The sequence below is a fragment of the Sarcophilus harrisii genome, chromosome 2 (genome assembly GCF_902635505.1).
Source record: "Sarcophilus harrisii chromosome 2, mSarHar1.11, whole genome shotgun sequence".
In the NCBI taxonomy this organism is placed as follows: Eukaryota; Metazoa; Chordata; class Mammalia; order Dasyuromorphia; family Dasyuridae; genus Sarcophilus; species Sarcophilus harrisii.
This window is the reverse complement of record NC_045427.1, coordinates 463,279,821-463,304,209: the sequence shown is the minus strand read 5'-3', so window position 1 is coordinate 463,304,209 and position 24,389 is coordinate 463,279,821. Positions and strand designations below refer to the sequence as shown.

General features: G+C 32.6%; 1 protein-coding gene across 6 annotated transcripts in view; it reads right to left on the bottom strand.

Moving 5' to 3' along the window:
• The window catches only part of PHKB (phosphorylase kinase regulatory subunit beta), a 254,816-nt gene that overhangs the window by 207,641 nt on the left and 22,786 nt on the right, over positions 1–24,389 (bottom strand). For 5 of the 6 annotated variants that reach the window (XM_031954432.1, XM_031954430.1, XM_031954428.1 and 2 more), the window contains 2 exons: positions 13,207–13,296; positions 11,317–11,455 (listed from right to left, as the gene is read on the bottom strand). In XM_031954432.1, the coding sequence (XP_031810292.1) occupies positions 11,317–11,455; positions 13,207–13,296 (229 nt within the window). Of the gene's footprint in view, positions 1–8,107; positions 8,204–11,316; positions 11,456–13,206; positions 13,297–24,389 lie in introns of those variants that run through there. The other variant, XM_031954431.1, reaches the window with a different exon arrangement.

The following is a 24,389-nucleotide window of genomic DNA, read 5'->3' as shown; positions in this document are numbered from 1 at the left end:
AATGCAAGCAAAGAGTAACAGAAAGAGTGAAAATACTACGTTGTGGTCCACAGTCATTTCCCATAGTCCTTTCTCTGGGTGTAGATGATTCTCTTCATTATTAGATAATTAGAACTGATTTCAATCATCTCAATATTGAAAAGAGCCGTATCTATCAGAATTGATCTTCATATAGTCTTTTTGTTACTGTGTATAATGACCTCCTGGTTCTGCTCATTTCACTTAGCATAAATTCATGTAAGTTTCTCCAGGCCTCTCTGAAATTGTCCTGTTGGTCATTTCTTACAGAACAATAATATTCCATAACATTCATATACCATAATTTATTCAGCCATTCTCCAATTGATGGGCATTCATTCAGTTTCCAGTTTCAAGCCACTTCAAAAAGGGCTGCCATAAACATTTTTTGCACATATCTCCACAAGTATCAAATTAGTGGCCAAATCTTGTTTTCATTTTTCTTTATATCCCCAATACTTTGCAAAGAGCACATATCTTAATATAAATGCTCCAGGGCTTTATAAACACTCATTGGTCAATTGATCAATTTACCAAGTTTATAAAGTGGTTGAAATCTAAGTCAGCGAACAGCTCATTTATAGTAATGAAATATTTGAAGACAATAAGAATTTATTTTCTTATATGCTACTGGGCAGTCACTTTAACTCTACAGATGAGTCTTTCTGATTCCAAATTCCATACTATATCCACTGCCTAGAGAAATCTATAAAATCTAGAAAGTATGGCAAAAAGAGATACAAAAGTTATGACAAATCATTATATGCACATTCTGAAGTAAATGAAATGTAATTTTAACACTTTCACAGGTTGATTCAAAATACTACAATATTCATTCTACAAATTCTACTTCTAAGTTAACATTCTTGAAGATTATATAACTATTATTATTCACTATTTGAACAGAAAAAGTAAAAGTAGAAAAATTCTACGGTTAAAGCAATATTAAAAGCCTGAATGAGTTGGTTATTTTGAATGAAGACATAAGCCTACTATTTGCATGACTAGAATTCAGCCACACACATAATCTAATTTTAAAAAATAGGAATCAAATCTTAAAATTTTTATTTCATTCAATTCTTGTTCTATCTTGTTTTGTTTTCATTGGAAAACTCTTGGATTGAACTTGAAGTGTAAAGTTTCTTTACATTTAGAGAAAGCAAGAACAGGTTGAGAGAGAGTAAAGATTCTTGCCAATCCCAATATTGTATAGGAATTCCTCCACAAAGATATTATAAAGTTACCATTGTGGGACATACAGAAGAACCTAAATTAGGAAGGGTGAATTGCATCCCTCTCAGACATGTCAATAAAACTTTCTGGGCTTTAGCTTTCCCATTTGTAAAATGAGGTGGTGGGACTAGATCCCAGCTTCTTAAAGTCTGGTTCATGACCACATATGAGATTTTTTAACTGAATGCAAGGGTTACAAAATTATGATTTATTATCTGTAAATGTTTGATTTGTGTACCTATTTTATATATCTATATACCCGGGATCATGTAAAAAATTTCTTAAGCAAAAAGGGGTTGCAAGTAGGAAGAGTTTTAGAAGCCCTGGACTAGATAATTTTCTAAGATCCCTTATACCTCTAAATATGTGATCTTAGATTAAAGGCAATAAATAAAATAAAATCATAAAGGCATCATTTCAGAAGCAGTGTGTCACAGTAGAGAGGGTACTGGCCTTAGATTCAAAGGAATGGGGCTCAAATCTCAGATTTTGTCACTTACTTCCTATGCGACCTTGGACAAAACACCTGTCTGGACCTCAGTTTCTTCATTGTAAAATAACAAAATGTACCCAGATGGCCTCCAGGTCCCTATCAGATCTAAATTTGTGATACTAATTAGGTATATATTATCTATCTTCCTTTTTAGAAACTGGATCATTTCAAGGCAAATCTTATACCAATGTTTTCCCTTTTAAAAAAAATTTGGTTTTAGAAAATTTTTTTAACTGTAAGTCCTATGCAAAAATATGATTATAGTAATAAAGTACTTACTCCCTTCAGATAAAACCAAGAGAAAACATTTTTTAATTGCTTATCTTATTATTCAATTCCTTTTTTCTAAACAACCAACAAAAAAAGAACCTACTTAATTGTTTAACAAAGATTTATTTAGGGGGCCATTTAAATAAAGAACCTCAAAGATTATTTAGTCTAGTTTCCTCATTTTACAAGTGAAAAAAATAGTAAGGTCCAGAGAGATTAGGTACCATGCAAGATAACAGAGAGAGAAACTAAATCTTACAATCAGGATTCAAAACTAGTCCTTTAACTCCAAATACAACACTATAATATAATTTGTACCTCTCTCTTTTTTTCTTGTTTCATTAAAACTTATGATACTTCATTTGACAAAACAATTCCTTAGTCCCATTACCAAGCCATATGTTTTGGATTAAAAACTCAAAGTTCACCTATACTTTTCCAGTTCCTCAACCATAAAGTCTGATCTGCTTAATTCCACATTTGAGAGTCTGAGAATTAACAAAAATTTTCAATAATAAAAGTTGTTCTCTAATAGCTAACTGGCTAAGGTATAGATTCAATTTCATTTTATAAAAAAGAAATACTATGGGAAAAAAAGTTTTAAATCCTTATAAGAGAAATCCAAATACAACAATATTAAAAAAAAATTTACCTCACAATTATAAGATTGGCAAAGATGATTAAGAGCTAGTCATTTTAGAAAATCTATGAAAATATAGGCACATTAATAATTGGTTCAATAAATCTGAAAAGTAATTGAAGCAACTCTTTTCCAAGGACTGAATGGAAATATTCAAAGTAGCACTATTTTTAGTAGCAAATGAGAACTAAGCATCTTTTTTTTCTTATATTCTCAGTTATTTTCTGTCCACAGAAGTAGTGATTCTATTCCTTTTTTTTAACTGTCCTCCTTCCCTCAGTATTAGTTACCTCCAAATTAGTTCTCATTAATCTAATTTCATTCTGATCTTTAGGAAATCTGACAATCTCACAGAATTTTATATTCATTTGTATTCATTCTTGCACACATATTCTGTACCTTTTTTCTTTAAAAAAATCAATTAATTGTATTAACATCAAGACTGATTTATGAACACTGTCCTCTCTCTGACTAATCCAAATATACATGTCTTGTAACAAAATAAAGAAAAAAAAATCAAAATTAAATATATCAGCTAAGTCTAACAGTCAATCTAATAGTCTTACTGAAAATGTCTTAGGGTATGTTTAACCACACTGTCTTTTCAGGTTTTCACTGAGTATTTCTCACTCTATGCTGACTTACTCTGAAGAATTTTATTCCAAAGGGATTCCATCTAATCTTTCTCTGAACCTCTTGAAATCTGTCTTGCCAAAACCTAGGATGAAAGTCTACCTAAGTAATTGTGCTACTCTGTATCACAAACTCCAGGAAGTTACTATTCCAGAAAGTTGCTTTCTTTTTCTTATTTCAGTAACTGATACTCCTATTCCTTCTTTATCCTTGTAAATGAACGAAATAGAAGTTCCCCTGGTTGGCTATTCTACCTTTAGAAGAACAAAATTTCCTTCAACAAGCAGAAAGAAATTATGTCTAAAACTATGACTAATGATGAAAATGAATGGAAATTTTTATAAAAATTAAGTTTAGTAGTTTGGAAGGGAGTAATCATTATGTCAAAGCAATACTGTTGGGTAGAATTTACTTAAGTCAGAGAGTGAGTGCAAATAGCAGCTCAGACTATCCTGTCATATCCCTGGAAGCCATTCTCATATGTGGCTGTCTCTCCTGCACCAAACAAATAGATGCAAAAAACAAAGATAAATTCATGTAATATAATGTACATGCTGCTAAGAAATTTTAGAAGTGATTACATTCTTCTCTGGACTGTTTTTATGGATATGTAAAAGTTAAGGAATGATCACAGTGAACAGGCTGTTAAATAAGCTGCCTATCAACAAAAGCATGTAGCATTAAAATTGTCCCAAGGTATAAGTTATGATCAGAACCCTCATTTGTTTACATGAGAGCTTTGTGAAAATGCCTCCATGGATCTGCCTTTCCCCCAACTCTTTAATGATACAGACTAACTTCTAAAGTATCCAATCAAAACTATACAAACAGTGACTTGATTAAATCATATAGGACTTTGGATGCTTTTTTTTTTAAACTGCCAAAGAACTGGAAAGGGAGGGACTGCCTATCATTTGGAGAACAGCTGAACAAGTTAAAATATTTGAATGTAATAGAATACTATTGTTCTATAAAAAATTATAAATGAGACAATTTCTGAGAAATTGGGAGTACATATGTGAAATGATGAGAATGGAGTGAACAAAACCAGGAAAGCAATGTATACAATAACAACACTGATGTAAATATATGCCTCTTTGAAAGACTTTCGATACTTTCATCAGTATAAAAGATTCTATATATATATATTCTCTATATATATCAGTATATAAAGATTCTAGAGACCAATGATGAAATATGCCCTCACCTCCTCACAAAGAGGGGGATGGACTCAAGAGTACAGAATGTGATACACTTATTCTATTTGAACATGATCAGTGTGAGAATCTGTTTCATGTGTCTATATATATTTGTACAAGGGTTTTGTTTTTTCCTTTTTTTTTCAGTGAAAGGGAGAGAAGATAGATTTTCACCAACTGAAATTTTTTTTTAAATTTTTTTTAATTAAATCCATCTTTCAAATTATAATCATTAATAACTTTTCTTTACAAAATTTTAATTCCTTTGATAATCTCTTCTTCAAGCAGTTGTCACAATTAATATATTTAACAGAATTTATGTAAAGTATCACAGATTAGTGATACAGAGGCCTGGGTTCTATAATACCCAGCTCTGACTTAGATAACTTAGATAACATTTCTAAAATGGCTTCTCTGAAATATTTCACTGAATGACCACCTTTCCTCTCAAGGGTTATATTGGTTTTGCTTGGTTGCAATGTTCTGAGATGACCAGCTGTAAATAACTTTGGAGTACAAATAGCAGCTGAAACTATCCTGTCATATCCCTGAAAGCCATTCTCGCATATGGCTGTCTCTCCTGCACCAAATTCTCAGTAATACAATCATCCACAACTACTCTGAAGGACTTATGATGAAAAATCCTTTCCAAACCCAGAGAAGGAACTAATTGTGTCTGAATACAGATTGAAGCAGTCTCTATTTCTCTATTTTTAACTTATTTTTTCTTGAGGGTTTTAATTTTCATTAGGGTGGGAGATCTATGTTTTCTTTCACAACTTGACTTTTATGGAAATGTATTGCATAACTTCACAAGTGGTTTTTTTTTAAAATTTTATTTATTTTGAAATACACATTGTTTTATGAATTATGTTGGGAGAGAAAAATCAGAGCAAAAGGGAAAAACCATGGGAGAGGAGAAAAAAAAAGACAAAAAAAAAAAAAAGAAGTAAACATAGCATGTGTTAATTTCACAATCTCCACAGTTCTTTTTTCTGGATGCAGATGGCATTTTCTGTCCAAAGTTTATTGGGATTGCTTTGGATCACTGAACCACTGAGAAGAACCAAGTCTTCTGTAGTTGATCATCACACATTCTTGCTGTTATTGTGTACAATGTATTCCTGATTCTCCTTGTTTTGCTCAACATGTTCATGTAAATCTTTCCAGCTTTCTAAAATCAGTTTGTTCATCATTTTTATAGAACATTAATATTCCATTATCTTCACATACCACAACTTATTCAGCCATTCCCCAATTTTGGGGCACCCACTCCTTTTCCAATTCTTTGCTACCACAAAAAGAGCTGCTACAAACAATTTTGCACATGCGGGTCCTTTTCCCTTCTTTATGATTTCCTTGGGATACAAACCCAGTAGTGGCACTACTGGATTAAAGGATATGCATAGTTTGATAGTTCCAGATTGCTCTCCAGAAAGGTTGGGATAATTTCACAATTCCACCAACAATGTATTAGTGTCCCAGTTTTCCCATGTTCCCTACAATATTTATCATTATCTTTTTCTGTCATCAATCTGATCAATCTGAGAGATGTAAGGTGGTAACTCAGAATTGTTTTAATTTGCACTTCTCTAATCAATAGTGATTTAGACCATTTTCTCATATAACTATAGATGGCTTTAATTTTCATCATCTGAAAATTATCTGTTCATATCTTTTGATTATTTATCAATTGGGAAATGATGTGTATTCTTATAAATTTGACATAATTTTTTTATATATTTTAGAAATCAGACCTCTATCAGAAATACTACCTGTAAAGATTTTTTCCCACTTTATATTTCCCTTTTAATCTTGTTTCTGTTGGTTTTGTTTGTGTGAAAACTTTTTAATTTAATATAATCAAAGTTGTCTTTGCCTTTCATGATGTTCTCTAATTCTTCTTTGGTCATAAATTTCTCCCTTCTCCAAAGATTTTATAGGCATATTATCCTTTGCTCTCCAAATCTGATTATAGTATCATCCTTTATGCCCAAATTATATATTCATTTTGACCTTATTTTGGTATAGGGTATGAGATGTAGGTCTATGCTGAGTTTCTGATGCATTATTTTCCAGTTTTCTTAGCAATTTTTGGCAAATTGTAAGTTCTTATTCCAAGAGCTGGAGTTTGGAGATTTATTAAATAATAGATTACTATAGACCTTGATTATTGTGTGCATCTAATCTGTTTCACTGATACACCACTCTTGTCCTTATCCAATACCAAATGGTTTTGATTACTGTTGCTTTATAATACAGTTTTAAGTTTGATACCACTAAGCTACCATCCTTTGTAATTTTTTTCATTAATTCCCTTGATATTCTTGACATTTTATTCTTCCAGATAAATTTTGTTATTTTCTAGTTCTACAAAACAATTTTTTGGCAGTTTCATTGATATGGCACTGAACAAGTAGACTAATTTAGGCAGAATTGTAATTTTTATTATATTAGCTTGGACTACCCATGAGCAAAAGATCTTTTTCTGATTGTTTAAATCTGATTTTATTTGTGTGAGAAGTGTTTTGTAATTCTGTTCATGTAGTTCTTTAGTTTGTATTGGCAGGTAGACCCTGATGTATTTTATTTTGGTTACGAGTTATTTTAAATGGAATTTCTCTTTCTATCTCTTGTTGATGGGCTTTGTTGGTAATATATAGAAATGCTAATGATTTATATGGGTTTATTATATCCTGCAAGTTTGCTAAAGCTGTGAATTATTTTGAGTAGGTTTGTGGATGATTTTCTAGGATCACATGTGGTTTCTTAATTGTGACTGGGAATAAGGAAGAGAACCTAGAACTCAAAAATCTTAAAAACAAATGTAAAAAAAAATTTTTTAATGTAACTTGGGGAAAATATTAAATCAATTTTTTACAAAAGAAATAAAAAATAAAAATAAAAAAAAAACACCTTCTGCTTTAGAAAATTCAGTTATATGGCTAGAAGATAAAATTGCCCTTAATATCAATTTGTCATATTCTTGCATGGGAAGATGGAATTTAAAGCTGTTAATTAATTAAGAAGCTCCAGTAAACAGAAACAGCAATATTGTTTTAAGAAAGACTCTGGGTAGTCATTTTGATTGTAATAAATACCAAATTAACTATAAAGGACATATGAAGAAAGATGCTATCATCTTTCAAAGATGATTAGAAAAGAACTGATTCAAAGAAAGAACTGATAAATAGATGTATAGAATAATTTTACATATCTATCTATATCTATTAGTGTCTAATGATACCCTTCTCTGTGTGGAGGGAAAGGGAAAAAAAGTTTAAGAAATTTACAAAATAATTTTATTATGTATTTTAAAAGAAAAGCAAATTGTTCGTAATATATTAACAATTTACTGTGCAATCATATTTTTTATTATATTATGTTATGGAAATGTTTGTTTTATTCCATAAGTTAAAATTTTTTCAAAAGAAAAAGATCCAGAAGACAAGACATCTGAATTTGTGCTCAAGGTGCCTTAGCAAGGAACATGTTAAAGTCTAGTCTCTTTATAGCACTAAAAAAACTGGCTTTTGTCAGTTAGTAGAAAGAATCAAAGAGTTTAAAGCTAGTAATGGTCCATAGAAATCAACATTAGTGAGATGAGGGGTAGGGAGGTACCTCTATTAATATTCTGTTCTACCACCTCAACATGACTTTCAGTTCTCTACTTCAATACTTCAAAACTTCGTGAAAATGATCTTCAGTTCCTGAAGGCTATGCCAAAACAGAAATTTGGATAAGTCTTAATAAGACAGAAAACAAGAGAATATATTCAGTGATGCAATGTAATACTAACACTTAATATAACCCAGCTGTAAAGAATTAATTATTTTTCATTTATGCCATATTAAGCTGGGCAATTCATAAAGTTTATTCCTAAATAAATACCAATTATAAAGCCTTTTTACCCAACAAAAATTCAGTTTAGATAAAAATTTCAACTCCGTGTCTTCTGTAGATAAATAAAAAGTGCTAAAATCTTAATTATATCCTTCATATGTATTTAATTGAATACATGTTATCTTGTCAGATGGATGTACTGTGTATTCAAAGACAAAAATGGAAAATTCTGGAGAATCTTTCATTTTTGTCTTTGAATCCACAGTACCTGATGTGAAATAGGCAATTAATGATTGCTGATTAACTGATTCACAACTTTGGTTAGAAGGAGAATTTGTATTGTTTTTACAACACCTTCACTTCCCAATGTAGCAGTTACCTATTTCCTTCCACAAAGCAGTCCCTTCAAAGAATACATTTTTAAATATAAAATAACAACAATTTAATATTATTATTAAATATAAAAATAAATAAATAAAACAAAAATAAAAAAACTCAGCAAAATTAATCAATACCTTAAATTAAGTTTAACATTATTATATAAGGTCTACCTTAATTGTCCAAAGTAAGGAAGGAGTTATATTCTCATATCATTTTTCTATGGCAATAGTCCTTATAATTATATAGCATTCAATTTCTATTTTATTGATATTGTTTTTAGTTACATTGGTGTAGTTAGTGTGTATACTTTTTTATTAGGCTTATATCTCTTTATTTTAAAGTTCATATATTTCTTCTTCAGAATTTGTCATATCCAACATTTCTACACACCACGTATAATATAATTTGTATTATTATTACCCAATCAATGAACAACTAAGTTCTTTCACAAAAAGTGCTGCTATAAATATTTTGGGCTAAGGTTTTTATTTTTATGACTGAACTACTTGGGGTTTATGCCTATTAGTATAAAAGAGAATTTTTTAACTAAAAAAGATTAGAAGAGATCATAAAAGATAGCTGATATGTTGACATGAAATTAAAAGTTTATGCATAAAAGACATAAACTAAGGGAGAATAAGAAAGACATCAGACTTTAAATTAGCTTACATACAATATAAATTGCAAAGTGATCAAAACATAAGCATTGTTTTCAAAAGAAAAACTGCAAACTACATGAAAACATGGCTAATTGCTAATAGTAAAAATTCCGTAATTAAATTAAGGATTTATTAAATCATTTTAATAATTAATTAAAATAGCCGTGAAATTTTACTTTATACTCTTCAAGGAAGACAAAAGGTAATGATAGTCAATGTTAGAGAGCCTATAGGAAGACAATGGTAGCTGTAGACACAAACAGCTGTAATAAGAACCATTGGAGATAATGCTGCCACAGAAATAATGACCAGACATCTGGCTAAGGAAAATGCCAATGAGGTCTGCAAAAGAATTATATGGGGACTAGACAAAGATGCTCCTTTAGAGGAGAACATAAGACACTGTGCCACAGTGGGCACAAATGCTTATTATATCCAAACTATGATGAACATGGAAAGACAGGGTTCCTCTTCACAAGGGACTTCTAGAGAAATTCGTCGATGTTTTCAATGTGGAAAAATTGGATATTTGAGAGCTCATTGTAGATATGGAGATAGAATGAAAAGACAGAGTAAGAGAAACCCCAAACCCCATGTCCAAAATGCAACTGAGGCTTTCACTAGGTCTCTGAATGTAGATTGATCCAGAGAAATGAGAGGCAGGGCCCAGCTCCAAAGTTTCAATCAAAAGACAGATGGGACATGATAGCAGCTAAGGTTACACCCAGAGAGTCTTTAGAAATTCAGGACTCTGATGTCATCAACCAACAGAAAAGCAATCAGGATTACAGTTGGGGAGAATACTTATGCTTATGGCATAATACTTGTGCTTATGGCACAGTGAAGTGATCCAACTTATTAACTATCAATTTGGAATTATGTAAGAAAAACAACTAAACTTTCTGTATCCCTTTAACCCAGAGATCATACCATGAGCATATCCCCTCCTCCACAGATGTTAGATGGAAACAAAGGTCTGAGCAATACAAAAATATTCAAATTAGCATTCACTAGAGCTTGTGCTCTGGAGTCATAGAAGCTTGGATTCCAATTGCCCAATGTACTTTTCTGTAGTTAAATGATGAGGGGATACCTCCCTTCTCTTCTCTTAGTCTAAATTTACTAATATATAAAATAAGAGGATTTGACATGACCAATAAGATGGCAGATAAAACACTTTCTCTGCTCTTCATGAGCAGAAAGTACAAACCAGAATTAAGCAATTTCAGCTCTTTCATTAGTTCAGGATGCTAAGAACCCAAACAAGATAAACACTAATGTTTAATTTTTGTTCTCTCATCACCCTCTGCCCACAATAAAACCCACTTGCTCCTGGCAGAAAGGTTACACTAAATGACCCATGAGCTTGCAACATAATTTAGTCCCAAACCCAAACCTACTTTCTTTCTTCCAGTGTCTTCAAGATCCAAAATTAAAGTGACAGAAATTTCCTCAGGCTTTGATAGTCCTGTGGCAGTATTCTATGCTTCAATAGGGTTGGCTCAAGCACAGAAAACTCAACTCTATACCCTGATTTCTGCCTCTATTTTCAGTGCCACAGATCTCCCAAATCTAAAAGGGAGAAATTTGTTAAGGCTGCAACAGCAACACAGCAGTACTCTGGGTCCCTGGGTCAGATAAGTGAGGAATATAAAGAACAGGGCAGGGGATATGTGTGTATTGGTATCAGGAAATGGCACTCCACTAAACCTGAGGAAAAGAGCCCAGAATCAAGTTGTGGCCAGTTTTATCCTCAAAAATGTCATATAAGGCAGAGATCTAGGGTGGTAAATTGTAAAAGCATGGAAGGAAATTAAGATAATCTGAAATGCAGTGTCTTGGATAACTGCCAATGCAAATAACCAATGCAAAGAGCTTCCAAACAGGATCTGCTAGCAGTTAATATTTCACTTGTCTAAGAGTTACAAGTCAAGAAAACTCACTTACCTATATGCAAGTGCTAATGCCCAGGCACTGGCAGCACAGTAAAGGCTGTCTTGAACTTTGGCCTTGTGGTCATCAGCACAAGTTTTTGTGGGGAAGAGACCAGTAGTTGGACTTTGATATAGCAGCACCGTTGATTTGACTGAAATTGGAAACATGACCCAAAATGAATAAAAAAAATCTATCCATTTTCTTTGCAAAAATGTTTATACCTTATTTTTAGAATAACACCCTGTTTTCTTAAGTTTTTTAAAATTAATAATTACATAGAAAATAATGTTGAAATGGGTTTTCTTTCCATCATAAAACTTTTGTTAATGAAAGGGCAAATGAAAAAATCATTTCAAAGTCACCAGTTTAAATGGGATTTCTTTCTCTTTGAAATCATGGCAGGCTAGAAAAGAGTTAAATATGCTTTAGCAGTAGCAAAGCCTAGATAGATGAATTTAGAAGTTAACATGACTTCTTGGTCTCCTTCACTGATGTTCTTTTGTCAGTAACCTTGCTGACAATTCCAAAAGAGTTGAATAGTTGAGAATTACCATTAGAAGTCAATTCAAAATACCTCTCCAACTAAGGAAACAAATCAGTTTCAGTGAAAAAAGCCTGAAATAGATGAATGGCAAAGAGCAGCATAAGTTTGCTACTGCCACTATGAATGGCGATGAGTAAATTGGACTGTCACTTTCTTTATAGGGATGGCAAAAGCAATGAACCTACAAAATGATAAAATGTCAATAGATCAAACAAGAATCCAGAACTTCAGGTGCTTTGTCAAGTGAAGAAGTGTTTTGTCCCTGTCCTTCACACTAGGAGATCAATTTTGTTTAATACATCATATAGATCCTGTTTCAGCAATTTAGAACCACTCTCACATAATCTAACAGCATCATATAAACAGGTTCCTTAAAGTTTCATTTAAATAAACAGCAGGCTGAAGTTAATTTCTGATTCTGTTTCTGTTTAAAAGTCCTAAAAATTGGAATGCAAACATACATAATGTCATTTCATAAAAGCTTTTTAATTTTTATTTTTCAGTCTCTAAATGGATGAATGCTATATTCCTCCAAAATACATTAAATCAGTTTTTGTTATCAAAACTGATGAAACACTTTTTTCAATGCTTAGAATATTCTGTTCTTCAATAGAATTTAAGCCTTTAAAAAAAGAAAGCTCCTTTTTTCTCCAAATAAATTTATTTCAGTGCTGAGAGGTAAATACTTTAAGTTGCTAACTTGCAGCATTTTTATTAATAATTTCAATAAAGCAGAACTATGTCCCAAGGGATTTTTATAATTTTACACAGGCATACACTTCAATTCAATGCAATTGAAATGCATTTGTTAAATGCTTTTTATGTACAAAACACTGTGATAGATGTTCACAATAATAAACAAAATCCAAATAGTTCATACTGTAAATAAATTGATAATCTATTAGGAGAAAAACATATTTACAAATGAATAAACAGAAGGTAATTTGAAGGGGAAGAGAACACAAAAAATTGAAGGATAAGGGAAAGATTAATTGAAGAAGCTGCACTCACTAGTGCTTATGTACATATATAAAAATATACATATGCACACATGCATAATTGAGGTCAAAATCATCCTAGTACCTACTCCCATGAGACCTCCTATTTATAGCAAAAGACACTCTTTAAGTCTATCTACAAAGTGTTATAAGGGTTGTAATCTCTATTGGTAGAGACAGTTCACACTCTTGATAAAACAGAACCTTGAGTTATTGGAATATTCCTTCTTAGTGCATAAAAGACCTAACAAACCAGATGTCAAAAACAATACTTTCATGGAAAAAAGATAAAATAAATATGTAAAAACTAACTATTAAAATAGGGATATTCAAAACACTTATTACCCATTCTTTGCTTACCAATTCTGTAATAATGATCCAATTTATCCCACAGAGTTTCATTGTCAGGTCTTGGAAGATTAATACTTTTAAGAGGTTCATAAACTGAGCCTAAAAAAAGAAAAGTCCATATTTTCATTCAGAAAATACACAAAAAGAATCACCTGATCACAACTTAGCACTTACTAGCTATTTCATTGTCATGCAAATTATTTCATTATAGTGCAAACTGATCTTTGAAAAAAAAAGGAGATATTAATAATATTATGCTTAAACATTTAGCACTATGAGAATTAAATATTTAATTGTGTGTTCATTTATGTTCAGGCTCTAAACTCTAAAATCCAAAAACATTCATGTGTTAACCATAAAAATATGAGTTAAAGACTTTCTGAGATTTCTTTGAGAAAAGCATGTGTAGATGCTATTAAAAGAAATTTAAATAATGTCTCTATTTAATATAATTAATTAGAAGAAATAAAAGCCTCCCAGTTTTCAAAAGAAATGTGAACTATAGGGGAAAATGCACCAAATTAGTAGTAATAAAAGAACTGCAAATTAAATTAACTTTAAAATCCCACTTCACAACTATCAGACTGGCAAAAATTACAAAAAAGAAAAATGATAATTGATGGCAGTGCTATAGGAAATCAGGAAATCTAATGAAATGTTGGTGGAACTGTCAATCTGTTGAGACAGTCTATAAAGCAATTTGGAATTATATCCATTTGTTCAGTAAACTATCCTTTAGTAAACTAAACTTTAGACCTAGAAATAACACTACTGAACTAATACCCCCAAATCAAAGATATAGGGAAAGGATTCATATATGCAAAGCTACTTATAACAGCACTTTTTGTTATAGCCCAGAAGCTGAAAAAGAGATTAATTATAATTTATAATTAAAATGAAATATTGAGATATATTAAATTGTAAAAGGGACAGATTCAGAGAAAATGAAGATTTACAACTAAGGCAAAAATAAGTTGAGAGAACCAGGAGAACCAATTATACTATAATATTACAAAGAAAAATAAATTTTAAAGACTGAACAATTTGGATCAATGCAATGACCAATCATGATTAAAGGAATATGATTAGGAATGAATCATGTCTCCTACCTCTTAGCAGAGAAGTAAAGTACAGAATGAAACACACTTTTCAGACACAGCCAATGTATGGATTTTTTTTTTTTAACTAAATTTGATATGAGGAAGGGATTTAAGGGAGGAGTGAGGGTAGAAAGGGAAGACATACAGAGGGAAAGGAGGGAGTGTTCCTAGCACTCATAGCAAAATAATAAATAAAAAATTTGGTGAAACATTTTTTAAAAAAAAATTTTTAAATATGAACAGAAAGAAATTCAGAAATGGACATAGATAAGCAGGCCAAAATCAACACTATTCTGTTAAATTTATTATGTAATTTTAAAAAATAAGCTATATACAACAGTTTCTGTTGCATATATAATCCTCTTATTCTTTTCTAAGTACACAGAAATATTTACAATTGGTGCTATTTGTCAAACTCATAATAAAATATTTTTATAAGAACTTATAATAAAATGTGGCAAACATTATAAAAAGGGAAAAAAACAACTAATGTCTCTCTCCACTAAACTCTTCAAAAAAAAAAAATAGAAAGGAAAAAAATGGTGATCAACCATTTCAATGACAGCCAATCATTTCATCTTTTCTTGTCCTAAGCTTTCTTACTTTTGCTAGGTACTAAGAGGTTATCAGACCCTGTTACATGGGCCATAATATGGACCATTTGTGTTTCTCTGCCCTGAAAACTACCAAAAGGTGTTTTGATAGCACTAATGTTCCCAGAGTACAGAATACAGTGTAATTACAATAATTTGTTACAAAGCCTCTACTGAATATTACATGCTTGACTGCTATACTTTCTTTGCGGGATGAGAGGAAGACAACTCAACATCAAGGTATAGGGGCTAAATATTATGTCTCTTCTTGCCAAAAGCATTTAAACATCAAAAAGATCATAAGATCAAAATTAATACACTTTACATTCAAGTAACAAATGCTGCAAAATCAAAATAAAGTGCAAATAAAACTTGACAAAGGGTGGGTAGCATGGATTTTTTAGCTTCACTAAGGCTCTGCTTTAAAAGAAAATCAAAGCATTTTATTCCTAAAATTACTATGACAGGTATGATGTCTTAAAGCCAAGATTTTAGAAGTGTTACAGAAAGACTCACACATTCAAAGAAGCAATTTTTTTACTTTCTGTTGTGTGAACAACCTTTGAAAAAAAAAATAATGCCCTGTTCTTGGGTAATGAAATGTCTGTACGTAACCAGAGTTTTTAATGGAGGAAAGCTGGATTGACTTCTGATGAAGAATGGGTAGTCTATCATCACAACGAGGATAGGTATGGGCCAGCCTGTCATTTCAGTACAACATGACACCTGGGAACTAACAGTAACAGAAGAAAAAAGGTTCCAACATTGGTCTCACTATGTCAAATGATCCCTCAGCAGACAAACATAAATGAAATAGCCAGGTACAGCAGAGGCATAAAAGCACTGCTAGGAGCTAATATTTCAGAGCCAGCACTTCCCTTTTGGATTACTCTTAAGGAACCAAATGAGATTTTTTAGTCAAACTGGCAAGTTCAACTAAATGCAGAAATGCATACTTCTCCAGTATAAACCTTCATAAATAGTTGAAAATGATCCCCACAAGCTGAATGATAAAATGAAAAAAAAAAAAAAAAAAGGAAATGAATTTCTTTATCTAGCACAAAACTATATATAAAGACAGCAGGAAGCCAGCAGAGGTACGTAAAAGGGAACAACAGGGAAGCCAGAACAAGATACCACTAGCAAACTCAAATTCAGACAGGCTATGAGGAAAAGCACAATAAGCCCAATGTAGGACTGGGCAACTAAAGCCACATCTACAAACCAGCTTGTTAGAAGAGAATAAGGCACAAAGAGAGTCTACACATGTCACTGCTCAGGGTGACAAAACCTGGCTATGCAGTCCTCATACCATCAGGCGCTCAAGTAGAAAATAGGGCCAACTCTACACCTAGATACTGATATCTATGCTTTGCAGGCAGCCCAAGGTCACCAAAATCAACAACAACCAGCCAAAACTTACCAGGGATTACACCAAGGAATATGTCAACTTGTAGTACAAGAAGAAGATGGTTTAGTTGGAGGCCAAGAGTAGCAGTGGACCACCAAGAGATCAAAAAACAAAGTTTAAGGAAAAGATTGGGTAAAAATGTGAGTCAACCTACTTATACCAGCAGAGGCAAAAGCACATAGACTAAAAAGGAGACAGGACCAAACTAGGTCTCTCCATCCATCCAGAAAGACTGGACTGAGCACAAAGTCACAAATCAAGATCTCAAGTTGAAAATAAGAGATAAAGAAGAAAATAGCACGCACAAATAGGAAATATCTTTTCACTAAAAGAAGCCTAGAAAATAATGCATGGAGCAGATACCCCAAAGCCACAATTAGAGCCTCAGAGGGAAAAACGGCTCAGTTAAAAAGAAATACGTGACCAGACAGTGTAAAGAACCATATATAGTGGGAGAACTCTGGGAAAGGGAAACTTGAAACAAGGATACTTACAGCAGGGTGCTTATAGTTAAGCACTTACTCAGGGTGAGTGATGAGATAATGGTTCTCAAGTTCACATATACTTAGTGTGATATAATGATGTAATCACTCTAGTTGGCATATACTTAGTGTGATATAGTGATAAAATGGTTCTACAGTTGGCACATGCTCAGTGTGTTGTAGTGGTGTAATCATACTAAGGTATTTAAGGGCTGAGAGGATTTGAAATAAGGACTCCATCTTTAACCATTCTCGTGGGTCTACTACCTCCTTCATTCCTCCACTAAGACCAAGGACTCAGGCTAGTCCTGAGGTTCTCCAGAGAGCTAGTCCAGATACTATATTTTGACATCCCAGCATGGGGACTCTAGAAAGCAATGGTACATTTTGTCACCCCAACTTGGAGGCTCTAGAAAGCACACTACAAGACAGGAAAAATGGAAGATGAAGTTTTTTTATTTGTTTGTTTGTTTTTTGTTTTTTTAATAAGAAATTAAATGAGAGCTCAGGAGGAAAAATATGAAAGGAATATAGCATAGACTAGAGGGTAAAAAAAATCTTATCAAAGTAATACTTTGAAAACAGAATGGAGAGGGACAGTTAGATGGCACAGTGGATAGAGCACCAGCCCTGAAGTGGAGGACCCGAGTTCAAATCTGGTCTCAGATACTTAACACATCCTAGCTGTGTGACCCTGGGTAAATCACTTAACCCCAATTGCCTCAGCAGGAAAAAAAAAAAAAGAAAGAAAAGAAAAATAGAATGGAGAAAATGGAACTTATTAACTCCATTAGAAATAAATATTTGACACAATTCAAAAAAGGAAAAAAAAATTAATTGGATACTATTTTTAAAATGACCTGGAAAACAGGTTCAAGAGAGAAAATTTAAGGATCTTCAGAATCCCTGAAAATTATAAAAAAAAAAAAAAAGACTAGATATTATGTCTCAAGAAATCATTAATAAAAGAAAAACTTGCCATAGATTAGAACCCGTAGCAAAGTAAAAATGGAAAAAAGTGTAGATAGATAGAAATTTAGAGATAAATATAAACATTATATAGATTTTTTTTCTTACAGAAAGACAAAATGGAAAACACCCAGAAATATCAGTAGAAATCCAGCACTTCAAAGTTAAAAAAAAATTACAACCAGCCCCCCCAAATGATTACGTATTAATGAAGTACATGAAGATCACATATGATTTGACACAAATTACTGTAAAAGAAAATATTGTAATATGATATTCCAAAATGCAAATTAAAAACATATTAACAAAGTCTGAAAAAAGAATATAATTGTATGGAGGAAAGAGTGAATTTTTAATTCTCTAGTATAGTAGAAAAAGAAATTAGAGCTAAATAGAAACCATGACATTAAATCCTTGCCTCTTATTTTATAGGGAAAAACAATGAGCCAATTTTTTTTGAACTCTCTTTTTCTCCCCTCTTCCTTATCTCCCATCACTCAGATGTCATATGCCACTCTTTCTTCACTGTCTCACATTATGAAGTGGTCTTATTCCTTATCAAGGGTAACCCTCTCTACCTATTTAAACAATCTCTTTTCATCCCATCTCCTCTAATGTTCTCTTTGTCATACCTACTCTTTCACTTATTTTCACATACTCTCCCTCTTTACTAACTCATTCCCTTTGATCTACATACATGTTCCAGTCTCTCTCATTGTAAAACAAAGAAAGAAAAACACCCTCACTTGATTCTTCCATCCCTTCAAATTATCATCTTATATCTCTGCTGATGTTTGTAGCTAAACACCTCAAAAAGACTATCTACAATAGGTACCTTCACTTTTTTTCTTCTCTTTCTCAAATTAATCCCTTATAATCTGGCTTCCAACATTATGAACCCCCAAAACAGCTTTCTCCATTTACCAGTGATTACTTACAGGTCATATCCACTGGCACTTTCTCAATCCACATTTTCCTTGATCTCTGAAGCCTCTGATACTATTGATCATCCTTTCCTCCCTTTCCTCTCTAGGTTCTCAAGACACAACTCTCTTCTACTTTTCTTCCTTCCTATCTGACTGTCCTTTTTTCAGTCTCCTTTAACAGATTCTCATCCAAAACACATTCTTTAAGCACAGGTGTCCCTCAACCTCTGCCCTAGGTTCTCTTCCCCTTCTCCTTCTCCTCGTTTCCCTTTTTCTCTTTCCAATTTCTCTTGAAGAGTCTATCAGTTCCCATGGATTTCTATGCTGACATGTCAAATTTACTTATCTTGCCACAAATCTTTCTGTGATCTTCAATTTTGCATTTCCAACCATCTTTCAGACATCTCAAACTGGATGTCTAATAGACATCATAAACCAAACATGTCCAAAACAAAAGTCATCATTTTCCTCATTATAGCCTATTCCTTCCACCTTCCCTATTACTTCTGAGTGCATCGCCATCCTCCCAGTCTCTCAAGCTCCCAATCTAGGAGTTATCCTTGGCTTTACACTCTCATTAACTCTACCAATCTGTTGCCAAAGACTATCAATTTCACCTTTGTAACACCTGTTGAATACACCTCCTTCTCTCCTCTGACACTGTCACCATTTTAGCAAAGGCCTTCATTAGCTCACATATAGATTACTGCAATAGTCTACTTGTAGGGGGCAGTTAGATGGTTTAATGGATAGAATACTTCCATGGAGTCAGGAAGACCTGAGTTCAAATCCAGCCTCAGACACTTAACATTTACTAGCTAAACGACCCTGGGAAAGTCACTTAACCCCAATTGCCTCTTCAAAAAAAAAAAAAAAAAAAAAAAAAAAGGAAAAAAATTGCCTATTGGTAGGTCTGTCAGACTGTCCCCATTACAATCAATCTTCCATTCAGTCACTAAAGTGATTTTATTAAAGCACAGGTCTGACAACTTCCTACTCAATAATTCAAGTAGCTTCCTAATAACTCCAAGATCAATTGAAAAATGTTCTGTAGGGTTTTCAAAGATCCTTCCTAAACTAGCCCTATCTTACTTCTCCAGTCTTTTTACACCTTACTTTCCAGACATATACCTTTCAATCCACTGTCATTGGCCTCCTGATTGTTCCATAAACAAGGCACTGGTCTGTTGGCTCTGGTTATTTCCTCTGGTGGCGCCCCCATAACTGACATGCTGTCCTTCAATTCTGCCTGATTTTTCTGGCTTCTTTTCAGTCCTAACTAAAAGTTTCTCCCAATGTCTTTTCATTCTAGTGTCTTCTCTCTGCTAATTATTTCTAATACAAAATTATTATATATTATTTGTAATGTAATATGTAATATATGTATTATATATTATTTGTAATATAAGATATATGTGTTATATATTATATATAATATAATTTACATATTATATATTATTTCCTATATATAATTACATAATTCATAAATGTAATTATTTATATTCTTATAAGGCAGGGATAGCAATAACAATCTCAGATAAAGCAAAAGCAAAAAACATCTTTAATTAAGAGATAAACAGAAATATCTTGTTAAAAGATAATATTAATACTAAAGATATATGCACTAAATAGCAAAATAATCAAATTCCTGAAGAAAAAGTTTAATTAGTTACAGGAGAAAATTGACAGTAAAACTAAAATAGTGGGGGACATTAATTATTCCCTTTCTGAACCAGATAAATTTAAAAAGAAGTTAAAGAAATAAATAGAATTTTAGAAAAGTGACTACATATTAGGGCATAAAAACCTGACAATAAAATACAGAAAAGCAAAAACATTAAATGCCATCATAATGCAATAAAATTATATCCAGTAAGGATCATGGAAACATAGATTAAAATTCATTGAAAACCAAATAATCTAATCCTTTTTTGGAGGGGTTAAGTGACTTGCCCAGGGTCACACAGCTAGGAAATATTACATGTGTGAGGCCAGCATTGAAATCAGGGCCTTCTGAATTCAGGGCCAGTACTCTATTCACTGCACCATCTAGCTGCCCCAATAATCTAATCCTAAAGAAAAAAGAGCTCAGAGAACAAATCATAAAAATGATTGATAATTTCAAAAAAGATAATAACAACAATGATACAATATTCCAAAATTTGTGGGATGCAACTAAAGCAATACTTAGAGAAAATTTTATATGTTTAAACATTTACATTAATAAAATAAAGTACAGATCAATGAAGTAGGTATAACATTTTAAAACTAGAAAAAATTTAAAATCCCTAATTCAATTTCAAAATGTAAATCCTGAAAATTAAAGGAAAAAAAATCAACAAAATTGAAATCAATCAATAAATAGTTGAACTAATAATTAAAACCAGGGTCTGATTTTATGAAAAGTGATTAAAATAAATAAAACACTGGTTAATTTGATTTTTTTTTAAAAAGAAGAAAACCACATTACTAATACCAAAAATGAAAAGATAAATAAGCTAGTCTGTCAGTACATATTATCTTGAATAATAAGTGCAGATGGACAATAAGCTGAGCCCAGAATTAAACAAGAAAAATACAGACTATATGGCATTTAGGATTTTGTGCAGCACTTTCAATGAGTCGTTTTCTCTGAAACAGAAATTCATATTTTTTCAAATTACTTATGTAGTGATGCTATGTCTATGAATCACAATGTCTAAAGAATCAAAATTGTGGTTCACACAGAAGAAAATAGAAATATTTATGGTAGAGATAAGTGGTTGCTGCATATTAACCAATAGTTAATAATGTGCAAGCAACATAAAGAAAATCATTAGGCTGATGTAGAAATAGGAAAAGAGAAAGTCATAAACCAAGAGTGATAGATCACAAATAAACATCCTGTAGGCCACACTGCTATCCATAAGACACCTAGAAAAAGATCCTCAATGTACTGAGTGAACTACTTCTGAGGAAGTATTGAGGAAGGGCATGAATATAAGTCACAAAGGTTAAAAATGTAGGTAGGTTACAATCTATCTCCTTGTTGGAAAAAGTACCAACATCAATGGGATCACATCTATTAAAGTTCAGAAATAAATACAAATTAGGGCTCACTATTGTAGCACCTGAAAATGTATGATAGCTCACTAAACACCTTAATAAGAAGACTGAAGTTGATGTAAAAGGTAACAGAGAGACGAACAAGAGGTATCACTCAGGTTAGAGGCATATTATCAAAATTGGTTTGAATGCAGAAAGTTATTATCAAGAAAGCATTTTTTTTTTAAAAAAGTAATTGGTGTGATCATATAAGAGAGGGGATATGAAAATTCAAATCCTCTACTAGTAACAAAGAAATGTTAAAAAATCTAGAGGAAAATCTGCAGAAAACTGGATGGATTCTCTGTGAAGGACTTAGGGTATTACATATAAGAATTATATAGACTGAAAAGAATGTATACAGAAGAGGGGTTGCTATATATGTGTGTATATATATATATATATATATGTATTAGGTATGTGTGCATGTCATACATACACATATCATTTGAGGGAGTACCTCAATTACTGAGATCATGAATCTAAGTTAGTCAGTTAACAAGAGTGTATTAAACTCTATACCAAGTAGTATATTAAGTACTAGGAATACTGAGAAAAGTAAACAGTCCCTGTCTTTAAGGAGATAACGTTCTAATATTGGAGACAACATGCAAACAATTAAGTACATTTGTGTTATACTGTTAATGGAAGGCAATCTCAGAGAAAACCCACTAGCAGTGGAGACAACAGGAGCAAGAAAGGGATTAGGATTACAAAAGATCTCTGAGGAAAAAAAATTAGTGTTTGAGCAGAGATTTGAAAGAGACTAGGGAAGTTATGATGTGGAGAAGAGGCAGAGCATTCCAGGCATGAGATAATCATTTCAATGGCACAGTCAAAAAAATAGAGTACTGTATACAAGAATAGCAAGAAGGTTAATGACACTCATTCACAGAATTTAAGGAAGAAGAAAGGTTAAGAAACTTAGAAAGAAGAGGCTAGTTGTAAAGAGTCTTAAAAAGCCAATCACAGTGTTATGGGCCAGAATTCTGTACTTGAAATAAGGATTCTCACAAGGTGCTAACTCAGTGGAATTGATAAGATAATGGTTATCTAGTTAAGCATGGTGATTAATAGTTCTCTAGTTCAGTACATGTACTTAGTACTTAATATAGTTCTACAAGATTGACACCTATTTTTATAAGATTCACACTTATGTTAATGTAATTATAACAGAGCATATAAGATAGGACAAACTCAGCCAGATTCATTTCATCTCCCACCTTTATGGTGGCTGGAGGCTAGAGCACAAGCTCTCGGACTGAGACAGACTTCAAGACTGTCTTGGTGGTCCTCCTGCCTCACCCACAGAAACTAAGACACATTCCGGAGGACCTCCAGAAAGCTGGCAGAGCCCCAGGCAAGGAAACTAGACTTTGAAGGAAATAATAAAGAATTTGGACTTTAACACCTGGCTATTTTTGTGGTAATTATGCAACTGAAATGAAGGCTGGTCCCAAGACCTCCAGAAAAAAACAGAACACTACATCAGAGAATTTTTATTTGATTCAAGAAGTATGGTATCTACTAGATCTTACTGAGTAGAGAGGTAACATAGTCAAACCTGGGCTTTCAGAAACTCACTTTGGCACTTTAAATCAGAGATAATAATCACAAAGCTATCACAATAGTTTATGTATGTTGCTGTTATTTTCCTGGTCTTAAAAGAGGATCAATAACATCATGTGACATCTTGACTTGCACCTGAATTGGATTTAAGTGAGGCAGAACTGTAGAAAGTCATCAGCCTCACTCTCTTCTAGTCATCAAGGGCAAAGGGAAAGGAAAAAGTCAAGATGACTGGTGAATGCTCAGGATGCAGTAAATGACCTTGGCATCTTCAAAGTTACACCAAATTCTAAGAGCTCCATGGCATCCATTTCATTGTTATAGGAACAAATTGTTCTCACCCACCTATCCTATCAGGGGATATGCTTGGGGCATTCATTCCCTTAACTCACTGATGGGGTTTGAGGACTATCAGTTTACCCTCAACCTGGTTTAGCCTGTCTGCCAACACGCCAACATGATATGAGCACTATGCATGCTACAGCTACTTGGAGCCACAGGTGAAAACGGGGTGACAGCTGGACACCAAAAGAGAATAAGCAGCCTAGAAATAGGATTGGGTCAAACCCTTAGATCAGAGCTGCCTGTCCTCTCTGAATACCATAGAAATTACAAGATGACAACATATCGGAGTGAAATGTCTGCTAACAGCTGTTAATAATATCAGAAAAGATTTCAAATTGATCTTTTATCATGGAATCTGACATAACTTTAAAAATTTCTTATTAGACCATAATAATGGTTTTTAAATCTCCATGCCTGAAGGCAGGCAGTCATATTAATTTAAAATAACTCAATTTACCTAATGTTCATTAACAGATTTTTTTTTATACATACAGGTTAAATCAAAGAAAAAACAGAAACAATCTATCTCTCTGAGATCTATGTTTAGATTGAAAGGGCACAGATCCAATAAATCTTAGCTTGCAGAAAGAATCAATCTGTATTTTGCTTCTATTTTTTATTAATGTTTTTATTAACTATCAGATTAACAGAATTAAATTCATCAATTGTCATTGTTATACTTCAAAATCTTTTGCCTGCCTGCCTCAATGCTG